This window comes from Dromaius novaehollandiae, chromosome 6 (assembly GCF_036370855.1).
Source record: "Dromaius novaehollandiae isolate bDroNov1 chromosome 6, bDroNov1.hap1, whole genome shotgun sequence".
Taxonomy (NCBI): domain Eukaryota; kingdom Metazoa; phylum Chordata; class Aves; order Casuariiformes; family Dromaiidae; genus Dromaius; species Dromaius novaehollandiae.
In genome coordinates, this window is record NC_088103.1 from 31,237,849 (window position 1) to 31,251,342 (window position 13,494).

Below are 13,494 nucleotides of genomic sequence, written 5' to 3' on the forward strand. Positions count from 1 at the left end.
ATGCTCAACATCTCTAAAGATTTCACCACCCGTATGTAGGGAATTAATTTTGGACCAGGTTCTCCAGCCTTACATTAAGCACTGTCTAACTTTGTTTTATTCATGGAGTCAGGAAGTACTCACTGTAAGTAATGGCAGCAGGATCTCTGATTTTATTTGCTATTAGATGCTCTGATTTGGAAGTGTTGGCTTGGTGCTTCGCACTCTGTTTTTTCTGTGAATCCCACTGAACTTGCAGATTAGCTGGTATTGACTTGTTGGCCTGGGTTCTTTAGTCTTTGCTCTTAGTCTTTGCTCTTAAAGTAACTAAGCTGGTGATGAAGAATGCCACAGCAAAACTGCTGAAAAGTGCTCCATTGACCCTCCAGAAAAACTCGGAAAATAACGTGCTCAAAAGTAAAATATACAGTGAGATAATTAATTTTAAAAAATGACATCTTGCATAGGGGTTGCTCAGTGAGTTTATGGGGCAAGAGGACCAAGGAACAGGATGTGCCAGATGTGTCCTGTATATTTAAAACTATTATACACACGTGCACACACACAATCTTTGTCTCATACAACAAGGCTTTAGTAGTTAAGGAAAATAGTTAAAAGAGAAAGAGAATTGATCCTCAACCATTCTTTTTTAAATTTCTTGAGGCAAAATTAAATGGACTAGAACAGTATGGAATGTGTGGATTGAGAGCTATACAATAAGAAAGACTGTATTTCCATTTGTGTCTACAAAATGGCAATGATCAATCACAAAATTGCCTCTCTTTTTTTCTGCCTGAAGAAGTGAAGGGAAGATATTTGACCAAGAAGTGCGAAACAGGATAGCACATGCACGTGTATTTTCCTTCTTTTGGAGGGTTAGATGCACCACTCTCTGCAAAAAGTGAAGGTCTTTTGAGGGTCTGGAGCTGAAATAAAGCATTTCTGCTTTGCTTTGTGCCTCTGCGAAATGGCTGTGCTGAGTTCAGTTGGGAGGGAAGGCGATCGAGGATGCCAGGTAATGGCAGGACCTTTTGCCTTTATGCTATGGCAAAGTATTGTTTCTTCATGAATTTTCTAGTCATTGTGTCAGTATAACATCGGTCTGCTGTCCTGTGATACCTTTTTGAGTAGCTGCAGTGAGTTAAAGCACCGGCGCTGTACATCATAGCTGCTGTTAAGAGCATGGTTTTGAACGTTGTGACCCTTTCGGGCGCTAATCAATAGGCGGTTAAATGTCTGAAAGCGCCTCCCTACCTCTGCCTCTTTCTCCTGTGTTACAGGGAAGTTTCCAGCACCTTCTTGCCAGTTACCAGAATACTGACAGCACTGTTCAAACCTAAGCTGAAAGCTTCGAAAGGTCATTATAATATATCTAGGTACAACAGATGTTTTCCAGAGTGCAATTAGAAGTCTGAATAGTACAAGTGCTATTTGTAAATTTTGTCATCACAGTGAGCAAACATAATATTTGAATGTGGGAGGGAGTGCGGCCATGCTCTCAGTCAGTCTCTGACCACATCTATTATGGCTCCTCCTAGTCATAGTCTCTAATGTGACAAGCTCTTACCATTTGTCACGAGTCTCACAAATTTGAAGTCTTAAAGTTCAGATCCTGACTCTATGTGATGGCTCATAAATACAACTTTTACCTAAAGACCTAGGTGAAAATTGACAGCCAAAGCTTAACAGCTCCAAAGAATTGCCGTAAGCACTGTCAGCCGTCAAAGAGCCTTCCGGAGAGGTTGTGGCTGATTAGAAGTGAAGCAGCACTAAATGAATAGCATGGGAGGCTCAGTTGGGTGCAGGGTGGCACTGAGCTGTGGGGGAGAAGTGATGCTGTATGGCAGGGAGCACGTTCTGCTTGAATTAACCATGATGTTTGATGGATTGGTACTGCAGGTATTTTTTTCCTTGGCTTTAGAGATTTAGAGCACAACGGCAGAAACTGTCTGTTTGTGGGGAGACCTTCAGCTTACGGATGCAGAGACTCTTCTGGCACAGGGGGATTGTCGTAGTAACTGGGTGGATGGGGGGCAGGGAGGAGCAGAAGCTGCACTGTTTTTCACTGAAGTTTAAGAGTTTCTGACATATGTCTGTATCTCTTTAACACCTTGACTTTACTGCCTTGACTAGGTGTGTGCCTGGGGTGCAGCCTGTGCATTAAAGCTTGAAAGATTTGGACTGAAGAGAAGTTTTGCTAAGTTCTGTTCTTCCTAACTAAAATGTGCCAGTTTGCCCGTAAAGGAAAATAGAGCTGGTCTAACGCTAGGTAGTGGGTCAGGATAGCTGATGATACGCTGTTTGCTTATTGATCTGAGTGAAGTAATTCTTTGGCAATTTTCATTTGCATGTGGAATGACAGGTTTTTGGAGAGAACCTTCCCAGCCTCTGCCTTCCTGTTTATAAGAATAGTGCTTTATAATATGGGGAATTTCCCCCAATTTTTAATAGTTTACTTAAAATTTTAGGTTGTTTAAAAGGAGAAAAAAGGTATCCTGATGGAGGGGAAAAAAAAGTCCAGAGGTGTGCCTCTAAGCAGGAATATATACATTAAGTCACTATCAAAATTTTCACAATAAGCAGAATAACTAATTGGACTCTTAACAAAGCTCAAAGATACAAAGGTATCTTACTTCCCCCCCAGAAACTGTAGGTCTGGTGTGAAGTTAAAATATATATTACCTAGTGCATATGTTCATACAGTACTTTTGCCCCAAAGTTAATATAAGAGTGAGCAGAAAGGTTTGTCAAACAGCTAATTTTACAAGCTCTGATTGTATGGCACCTAGAAATTTTGTTACAGCTCACCAGTCTGTCACCATCCCTATTTGGAAATTGGTCTTTGGAGGAATTCGAATGCAGACATTTCAACTCAAATTGGGCTGAAATTTGGCATGTGAAATAGCCCAGATGCCATTTGTTTTAAACGACATTTAAAATTTTTAATACATTAATGATGCCATGCTTTGGTATCAAATCTCGATTTCCTCTGAAATGAGGACTTGAGGTCCTTTAGTGATAGCAAATGTAAAAACAACAATAACAAAAACTTGTCAGTCTAGAAAACCATTTTTTTTTTTAAGTCCTGTGCCTTTGTTGGGACTTGCTGTACCATCCCTGCTAGTGTTTCCCCGGAAAGAACATCAGTTGTTTCTCGTGATCATGGTGTGTAAATACAGAAAGTAAGGGGCACACATGACTGTCAATTCAGAAAATTATATGCCCTGCTCTTATAATGGGGGATATACAGCAGTTATACAGACCCCAATACAGCAATTTTTATCAGTCAGCATTGTATACCTTAACTGGTTTTAAGAGGCCAAAGCCAGAGCCTTGGAAAAGCTCTCCTAAGAGTTATTCAGGAGGGCGGGAGTTAGATGCTGCCTGCCAAAGCGGCAGGCTTGGCCGAAGTGCTCAGCTGTGGGCATGAAGATGCGCCTTGCTCTTGAGGCTCCTGCCTGCTGTCGCCGCTCCCTGGGTGGCTTGGGGGCTCCCCTGGCCGTTCTGCTGCCGGCTTCTGATGGGCTCCACCTGGAGCGTCTCACCCTGCCTCGGTGCCTGCCAAGACCGCAAGGCAAAATCTCCACAGGTTCTGCCCAGAAAAACTCGCCTTTGAGCCAAATTCTTCCCTTCCTGGAGTCCTTGAAGTTGTAATGCTGCTGAATCTCTACCAGGTCAGGTTAGCAGATGTTTATCCTTACTTTTTTTCTATGCCAGGAAGCTGTGCTCTTCACAAGAAGGCGTAACAGAGGGTCTAGGGGTGCCTGGTTGACAAGGATGCCCTGCAGGTGTTTGCTGTTCTGTCCAACAGAGCGCCAGCCACCCTCTCCTGGGTTCCCCTGCTGCTGGTGCCATCTCTCCGCCCGGGAGGGAGCGCTTCCCGTGCAGGGTGGGTCTCGTACGAACCCTACGCAGCACATTATAATTTCAATTCCTAAACATCACTGAACGTCAAGGTGTTTTTGTGAGAATGGACAGGGGCAAATGGATATTCAGCTAATAGGTAGAGGGGTCAAAGTTTTGCCAGAGTAAGATCTGTAGAAATGGACACAAGAGCTAGATATCAGCCACCCATCACTACATCTTGCACTTTATAATTATGTGATTCCGGCCTATTTGGCTGAAGGCCTGGCGTCGTACCTTGGTAACTTCAGTTTGTATTTGGCCTTATGCATAATTGACAGCTACGGGTGTAAGTTTAAGTCAACAAAAATGATAATGTGATTTCATTTGAAATATGCCAATATGATGTGTAGAGTGATTAGGTATATAAATGGGCCTTGTCACCTGTATTAACCCGACCACTGTCTATAGTTCACGTGAATAGATTATTTTTTAGTCTCTACTTAGAGGCAATGAAGAATATAGCTGACTTTATGTTAAGGGAGTTTATGAAATTAGAATTCAGTAACTTTTATGTGGGTGTTTTGATTGTTTTATTTTCAAAGATACCGTAAAATACAAATGTGTAGGCTACAGCTACAGGTTTATTTAGCTCAGAAATATATTACTATATATTTGTACTGTATATGTTACTGTACTACTTTATATTTGCAGTCACATTCTCATCAGGCAATTTTCTATCTTCACTTATCAGAAATAGGAATTAGAAAATGCAGTGCTAGCTGTAGGGGAGCAAACTTTTTTCAGCACTCCTATCTGTTAATATCACCTGCCAACCATTTAATGTGTTTATAGTTTATGTGAACCTTTCCCAGCTTTCCTTTTAATCCATTAGCATCTGCATACCTGGCAGAGGGCAAGCCTGCAGCCAGTTGCGATTACTTTGCAGTCCCTGCCTTTAGTCACCAAGCTGCTGTTTTCTTTTTTAATTCCTTTTTTTATTCCTGCAAGTTAGTAGTTGTTGGCTGCAATTTTATTAACAAAATCCTCAGTCAAATAAATTCACCGCTGATGTTAGGACTTACAAACATTAATTGCTTTGCTTCATCTTTCAGATAACACATATTTTTGTAGCTTAGAGGTTATACAGACACCTTTAGACTCTCTCATTTTCAGGAGAGGTGTTAGGCTAGTAAGATTGTATCAGTAAGTGTTTTGGGATAGTCTGCAGGATCATATATTTTTAGGTAGGGCCTCATTTAAGAAAAATTTTCTTAGTACATCTCTGTTTTTAATTAAGGGTCCAGTGCTCTGAGCGAAATGAAATTGATCACAATTCTGAAATGCATCCGAGATTATTTATGTTCTTTGGCAGCAGTACGGACTGCTGCGATGTTTGTTTGGTTTGGGGATCTGTGGTCTTTTTTTGTACTTTGCTAATCCTCTGTCCCCATGCATAACCAAGAACTAGTGGAGTTCAACCTGGAGCTGGAAAAATGTTCTGTTGCAGAACTGCAATGTGGTAGTTTATTCACGCTCAGCCCTTCGTGCTTGCTGTGCTTTGCATCCAGCATTTCCCAGAGTCACACGGGGAAGGTGTTCTTGGTGCCAAATTTCTGTGTGTACATGGAAACCAACTGACCTGCCTGAATGGTTCTGGTAAAGGCCAGTGATGACCTAATGGGAATGCGATTTAGTTGTTATCCTTAAGCTGGCGAGGAAGTATTGAGTAAACATGTAGCAAACATATGAAAGCTTCTATTTCAAGCCTTCTATAGACAAATATGTATTTATTTGTTTATTTGGGATTCTTCTGAATCAGATCTCACTGAAACTTTTAGGACACAGCTCAAAGCATGTTACATTTTACCTAATTGGTCTCCTTCTAACAAATCTAAAGTAGTTGCACAGCTTGTAATGAAAACAAGGTTTACTTATAGTTGTTTATATTTAGGAAACCTTTTCAGCATTTAAGTTTTAAATATTTTTCATGCTTAGAACATACTGGCATGCTCTCATGCCATCTGAACTCAATCTAGGCATATCTGCACTATGTGCATAGAAGTAGCTGAATTTTGTTACTTTTCCCTTCTTATTAAAAAGAATACTTTTTTGTTTCACCATTGGGTATGTGCCGTGTATTTGTAAATGTACATTATTTCACAAATTGTTCTACTAGAGGGGGGTTAAGATGCTACGAAAGGACTTTTGATGGTCACATTACTTATTTCATTGCTTAGAATTAACAGATTTAGTCATTGCTTTATTAGATTCGAATAAATTGATACTGAATTTTATTAAGCAATGTATCCCATATGATTATTTATTTGCCTTTTTCTTTATTTTAATGTGCAAACCACACTGAGGGCAGATTTGTGTTTATTATGCCACATAACCAGCTCTACTTTGACCAAAGCAAGAAAAGGAGCCTAAATTCAGGAACATTGACAAATTTTAGATTGACAAGCTGTATCTTTGGCAATATAAATAAACATTAATTGGTTAATTAAATACTAATTTCAGAGTGTTTTGTACTTTTCCCTGGTATGGGGTAATCTGTGCATTCTACAGCTTATGTACTCGATGTTCCTAAATACTTTCATGATCTTTTTTAAGTCAGAAAAGAGGGAAATGGATTTGGATCTGTCTTCTCAAAAAAACAAGAACCTGTGCCTGTACCTGCAATGTCGAACTTAAATACTCACTCTTCCCTTAGATGTTGTATTTTCCCATTCAGTGGCCGCTGCTCCAGAAAGGTACCCACTATGAAGCCCTTTTGAGCAATTCCTGAAAATGCTCCTCTGACATGATGCCTACAAAACATTCAGCAGCATTTAGCTGGTCACCACACAGTGTGTTAATTACAGGAGCTTCACTTGTTACATTTTGCAAGTCCATTTCTACCCATACTTTTCTCTTTTCTGCCTCATTTATGACAACGTAGGCTCATGAGGGCTGGGACACTTCCCTTCTTTTGGTATTAGCAGTGTGAGCCTTTTACAAGAGTCCTCACCGTGATTGTATCCAGGCACAACTTCAGTATGTTCCTGAGGTCTCTAAGCTACCAGCAGATGAGTTACAAGCCCATTGCTTGGGATCGGTGGAGTGAGGCACCTCGAGAAAGTAGGATGGGTTTGAGCTGTCTGTGACTGATAAAGGGCGATTACAGCATCAGTTCAGATGCGGCCTAGACAGAGCCAGTCTGTCTGTGCACTATATACTGCACTGGCATAACTGTCTTACCAGTGTGATTTTTTTTTTTTTTAAAAAACTTTTTTTTTTTCCTGAAACAATACCACTAATATAATCTAGTTGTGAATACAGTTAGGCTGCTACAGTTGTCTTTTTTTTTTTTTTTTTTTTTTTGGTAATACTGCCAACATTAAAGATGTACATAATTGCAGAGGTGTAATTGAGCTGTTACAAATTCTTGTGCTGGCAAGCCTTAAAATGGCTGGCTGGTACTCTTCTCTGTGGCTGGTTTCTGTGTTGCAGTGAGTTGGTGTCTAACAAGAATAAACAGGAAAAGCAGTACATTCGCCTTTTAAATCCAGAACTATTTTTAAAAATCGAGACAGAAAAAAACCTGGAGCTTTATTGTAGTTGTTCTGTCTGTCTCCCCTTTGTGTAGCTTTCAGTAGTGAACAGGACTGTTTTTGCAGCAATATCTTGAAACTACAAAATTCTGAATTCATACTTTCTTGCAGTGGGGGGGGGGAGGGTGGAAGGGAGGAAACAGCCATATTTGCTGCACAAAATACTCTGATCTTCTGCTGAGGCCCTGAGGGATCTCTCTGCTTCTCAGCTCAGCACCTAGCCCAAATGTAAGTTATCTTAAGAGATGTGAGTGACTGCCATGAAATGGCACAAAATTGGAATTGGAACAGCAGCTGGAAGCCTTGTGGGTTTTGTTCTTGGTTGGAAGATAAACTGCTGTATTACCTTGAGCGGATCACATTAACCCTGGCTTTCCAGAGCATTTGCACTTTCTTGAACTGGTTCTAAAGATTGGTCTGTCTCAGCTTTCTGTACGGTGAGAAGGGTAATGTCTTAATGCCTTCACAGGGTGTGGGCAGTTCATTAGCGTAAAGTGCTGTGAAATTCTCCAGTTAAAAGCATGATAAGCAGTGAAAAGCATTATTAGAAATTAATAGTATTATAAATTATTAATAATAATAATAATAATAATGCAGCTAAGTTTACTCTGTGATGCCACGCTTCACCCTGAAGCAAGATAAATCATAAGCTTCTTAGAAGATTTGTTATAATAGAATGCGGCAGTTGAGGGTCTCTTGAACAGTTGTGCAGTATTAAAACGATTTTTCAGCCAGCTTATTAGCTTCTTTAGTAAATGTTATGTCTAAGGTTTTGAAAAAGTAAAACAAACAAAAGCCCAAGGTATTATTTACTTAATTAGTTCTCTCTGCAGCATGAACAAAATGAAGCAGAACTTCATTTCTGCCTAATATGTACCATAACTGTTGATGTTCCTTATGTTACTAAGCAACACCAGCACTACCAAATAATAGAAGAAAGCATACAATAAGGCACTATAATTCTGATCTTGTATCATGGGGTAAATTTTTTAGTTGTGTCCCATAAAGCTAATAGGAATACTCTGAGATTCAGTGAGTGCACAGTGCAGCAGTGTAAAATACATTGTTTTTCATTATACAAAGCAGTTCATACTATCTTCTAAAAATATGCATTAATTGCATAAAGACAGAAAAGCAGCACAAGAATTATTCAAACAACATTCCAATTATATTTGATAAATCATGTTTAAATCCCTTTTACATTTATGTAGCAATTATAACCTAACATCTAACATCTTAGAGTTCATCAAAATCAATCAGTTCTCTTAGGCTGAAGCTGGAATGTTGTTCCAATGGAATTGCTCCCAAAGGCAGTTTTGATCTATTTAGGCATCAGCTTTACAGCACATTCTCAGTTCGATTTCTTCTGGTAGTATTTCCCAGGTAAGGTTTTGTTCTAGCAATGAGTATAAGAAATTCCCACTATATAAAACAAATTGCAACCTGGTTAAGCTAAAGTAATTGTTTTCAAAAATACTAGTAATACTTCTGTCCATAGAAAATGTAGAATCTCTTTTTTTAACCTGATTTCGAGGTGTTTTCTGTGGAGGTCTGCTCGTTTCAAATGGTAAATAAAACAGACTCTCACTCATGTTAGGCGTGAACCTGAGCATATTTTGGAAGAGCAGTCTTCCTGTAGGTCCAAGTATAAATTTCTCTTTCACCTTCCAGGCCTCTCTGAATTACAGTGTTTGTGCCTGGTTCTTGGCTGAATGAAACTAGATAGCTATCAGTTAATTAGGAATAAAACAGTAACTGTGATTCACTTCAGCAGGTCTTCAGAGAAAAAGTTTATAATGAAAAGCATGCTGTTTACAAGAAGATACAAAAAAGGATGTAAAAGACAACTCAGGTGACCATTAAAGAAAGAAATAATAATCTTGCCAGGAAAGAGAATGCTGCTGCGGCAAAGACAGGTGCAATGATACGAAGCTCATGAGTAGAAGAGAATCAGGAATGAGAAAAGTTTTAAAGGCCTGTGGGAGGAGGAGTCCATCTGACGCTGTAGCAGTAGAATTTGACTTTTTGTAACATGATGAAATCGTCAGGCAAAAAAGTATTGCAGAAATAGCTATATATGAATTGAAACAGCCAGCCACAAATACTCTTTTATGCCTGAATACTAGTAAATAGAAAGAAGAAAATACGTATTTGGAATAGGCAACAAAGAAGGATGTTGAGGTAGTCAAGAGACTTAGTTTCTGGGTGTCTCAGAAAAGGTCAGATTCTTTTTGAATATATCCACAATCTTTACTTATTTTAGCAGTTACAATGTTGTTTGAATGTGAACCAGAAAGCTTCAACAGATACATTTTTGCTCAGTTAGCAATAGATACCATAGCATGAGAGCATAATTGTACTGTAATGACAGGAGGAAAAAAAATGCTGCTGCCTCAGCTGAGTCTCAGGGAATAAGTTCTTCCAAAATAAGGTGTCTGTTTATTATCTGAAATGCAGAACTTTCTACCATCCACGTGCACACTAATACTGAATACATCCAGAGGGCGGATCTCTCCAAACGTAAGTGGATTGAGGAATGGATTAAGGAAAAATTCCAAGGCATAAATGCCCAGTACTGATTTATAACTGATTGATAATTGATTCATTGGTAACCAGTTGTGAATGACTGCACGCTACTCTTTGTGGCAATTTTGCAAATATGTTACAGGACACAAACACACACTTTTTCGGGCCATCAGAAATGGAATAAGACAGATTGTATCGATGACAGATTATGCCTGAAACTGTCATTATGTGACTAAGCAGCCCAGATTTCAGCTGATTATGAATGTTTATGTAATGTTAAGTCCTGCAAGTCTACTGGTTGTTGTTGTCCTCCTGAAATAAAGTCAGTAAAAACAATTACCTATGGTATAATTTTTCTATGGTGTGATTACAAGTTGAATGTCAACTGCCAATTTGTGATGGGTTTAGAAATAACTGATTTGTCTTTCTTTTTTTTAGATGTTTCAGAAACTTGCTGTGTGTTCACCACCAGTTCTGCCAACCAACCCAAGAGGAGACTTACCTATTGTTTCATTAGTCAAGCCTAACATTATCTTGAACTAATTATTCCTCTCCACATGGCCTTCCTACTGGTGTCAGCTTATCTTCTGCTGACTCGTACTCAGGGTGCTCCAGTTGAGAATGGGGCACTGCTGGAAACACTGAAGTCCCAAGTAGGATTATTCAGCAATAAAAGTGAACACTATTCGGCACAGGTGAGACCTCCTGGCACAAGCCGACGAATACCTCAAACAATCATAATAGGAGTTCGTAAAGGAGGGACGAGGGCTTTGCTGGAAATGTTGGATATTCATCCTAACATTGTGGTAGCAGCTACAGAAGTCCACTTCTTTGACTGGGATGAAAATTATGTGAAAGGAATAGACTGGTATAGGAGCCTGATGCCATTTTCTTATGGAAATCAAATTACAATTGAGAAAACACCAGGCTATTTTACATCGCCACAGGCTCCAGAAAGAATTCATGACATGAACAGCTCTATTAAACTGCTGCTCATTCTAAGAGATCCCACAGAGAGAGTTATATCTGACTATACCCAAGTATATTACAACAGAGTAGAAAGCCACAAGCCTGTTCAGCTTTTTGAAGATATTGTTATTAAGAATGGAGCACTTAATACCAAATACAAAGCTATTCAGAGAAGTCTATATGATGTTCATATGGAAAAGTGGCTCAAGCATTTCAGTTTGGATCAGATTCACATAGTGGATGGTAATACTTTAATCAAGGACCCTCTTCCTGAATTACAGAAAGTAGAAAAATTTCTCAATCTTCCTTCCCGAATTATGTCTTCTAATTTTTATTTTAACCAAACCAAGGGATTCTACTGCATTAGAAGCGATGGAAGAGAGAGGTGTTTACACGAATCCAAAGGGCGCCCCCATCCTGTTGTCAACAATACTGTTTTAGAGCAACTTTATTCTTACTTCAGAGGGCACAATGCAAAATTTTACAGAATGGTTAATCATTCTTTTGACTGGCATTAATGAATTTGGGATCAGTGTTTCTGGAAAAGGGCCTGAGATAAACTCTTTCAAACACATCTTTGTAAACCATAGAGCATCATATTATGAGAGCTTAACAAACTGGTAACAGGGAAGCAGACAAAACTGTTCTTTTGGAATAGCATATGTATTAACTCATTATAATGACACCCTTTATATAGGAAAAAATAAGTTTGATGTATTTGTATGATTACTGTGGATAATATTCTGATTTTTTTTTTCCCTTCTTGCAAATGCATTAACTTCAGTGGATTTAGTTCAGAACTGTTACAAGCTTTGAGCTGTTTTTGGAAAAAATGACTGCTTCCAATAGTGTAAAAAGTGTAAATATTTGAAAGGGTATTATTCTGACTGTTCTGTATTTTTTGTTGTTAGTATTTTTTTATATCAGACACCATGATAGTGGCATTGATTTCTAGAATTTTTCATATAATAAGTTAAATACGTATATTCAAACAGGGGCATACTCAGTGGCTCCATTGAATAATTCCTAATTTGTCAATAAGTCAAAGTTCTTAATAAAGTAATAGTAAAAGGAATTTATTTCACCTATGATTTTTGAATAGGTGAACTAGAAGCTCCCTGAGTGTATGTCATTAGTATTAAGTCACACTCTTAAGAGCTTGTGTTTGCAAAAAAACCCCCTCCAAACTGAGTAAGAATATGAACAGTTTGAAGAAGCTTTAAGTGAGAGTTCTGAATGTAAAGAAATTAAGATCCCAGGCAACCTCAATTTACACTGTTACTCTGTATACTAAAAAATAAATTTGTGAATGCAAAAAATTTATTAATATCAGAAACTGTACAAATGTTTGATTATATAAGTTGTGTCACTTTCTCTTGAATGAAAAAGACATTTCTTCATCAGTACTACCATATTAATCATGTTTGTGTTCTGTGACTAATTGTTCTATTTGTCTCCTGGCTTTAGATTACATATCTATTTTGGCACATTGTTTTCTGAAAGAAAAAAGAAAAGTTATTTGCCTGCCCTCTAGAGCATGGGATAATTTATTTCTTTGTAATTTCTCATGCAGATCATGGGATATACTCAGAGTTAAAAGTAACTCCTTGTTATATTGTGTATCTCAGACACAACAGTTTTGAAGATACAAGGTATGACATAGATCATATAAAAAATCATGTCCATTTGTATTAATGCATTAGGAATTTTTTGTTTTTAATATCTTTTGTTTGACAATATTGTGCTGGTCTGCTCTTTTTTTTCATGTAACAACCATTTCATTATATATCAATACCAAAGAAGAAAATCAACGCGAAATGTTGAGAGTGTGCTGCCAAATAGAAATACAGTGAAACCTCTGCTAGCTTATGTTTATTTGAAACCTTGCAATCCAGAAACACTGCTGTGCCCCACAGAAGTTTTCAGTAGGTGCACTCCTCTGTAAGCTTCTCCGGACACTGCAGAGCAGAGGCTGTGAGAGCCCACTCTGAGTTTCTCAGCATCTCACACCACCTAATCCTGCCGAGGATCCCAAATCTCTGTGTTCTTCTGCCTACACCACTGTGCAGCCCACAGGAGTCAATGGTCCTAACATGGGGTTTGGTCTTCCACCTCATGGGCTAGAAGGTGCGTATTGTAGTGCTAATTTTCAGGCTTCTAATCACTTCATGGGGGGACTGCTTAGATTGTAGGCAGCTAGCAGTCTTCTTCCACTGAAGCTGGACAGAATCAAAGCCAGCTAGATTACACAGAAATAACCTTCATTAAATACTCCCTCAATAAATGTAAAGTGTTAATATAATAAATCTTGTTCCTTATTTCTTCTGCTACCTTGTGTGTGCATATCTATGAAAATTATCATTAGCATATAATTAACCTCTGAAATTATCTTTCTGCAGTATGATTATTTAGTACATCTGTGATTTCTGCAGGTGGGCAAAATCATTTAGTTCCTCTACCTTTTGTGCAGTTGTGGTTTCTTAATCATTAGTGTTGATCAGATCTATGCAATACTCAGAAGTACAAATTTCATCTGGATCAGGTGTGGAAATATGAATGCATTTCTTTCAAATTAGCCAAA

The 13,494-nt window shown here is 38.5% G+C and overlaps 1 protein-coding gene across 5 annotated transcripts in view; it reads left to right on the forward strand.

Annotated features, from left to right (window-relative positions):
- The window catches only part of LOC112979764 (heparan sulfate glucosamine 3-O-sulfotransferase 1-like), a 59,553-nt gene extending 47,304 nt beyond the window's left edge, over positions 1–12,249 (forward strand). For all 5 annotated transcript variants that reach the window (XM_064514070.1, XM_026094187.2, XM_026094183.2 and 2 more), the window contains one exon: positions 10,383–12,249. In XM_064514070.1, coding sequence (XP_064370140.1) covers positions 10,502–11,431 — 930 coding nt within the window. In that variant the 5' untranslated portion in view covers positions 10,383–10,501 and the 3' untranslated portion in view covers positions 11,432–12,249. The remainder of the gene's footprint in view (positions 1–10,382) is intronic.
- The last annotated feature ends 1,245 nt before the right edge of the window (positions 12,250–13,494 follow it).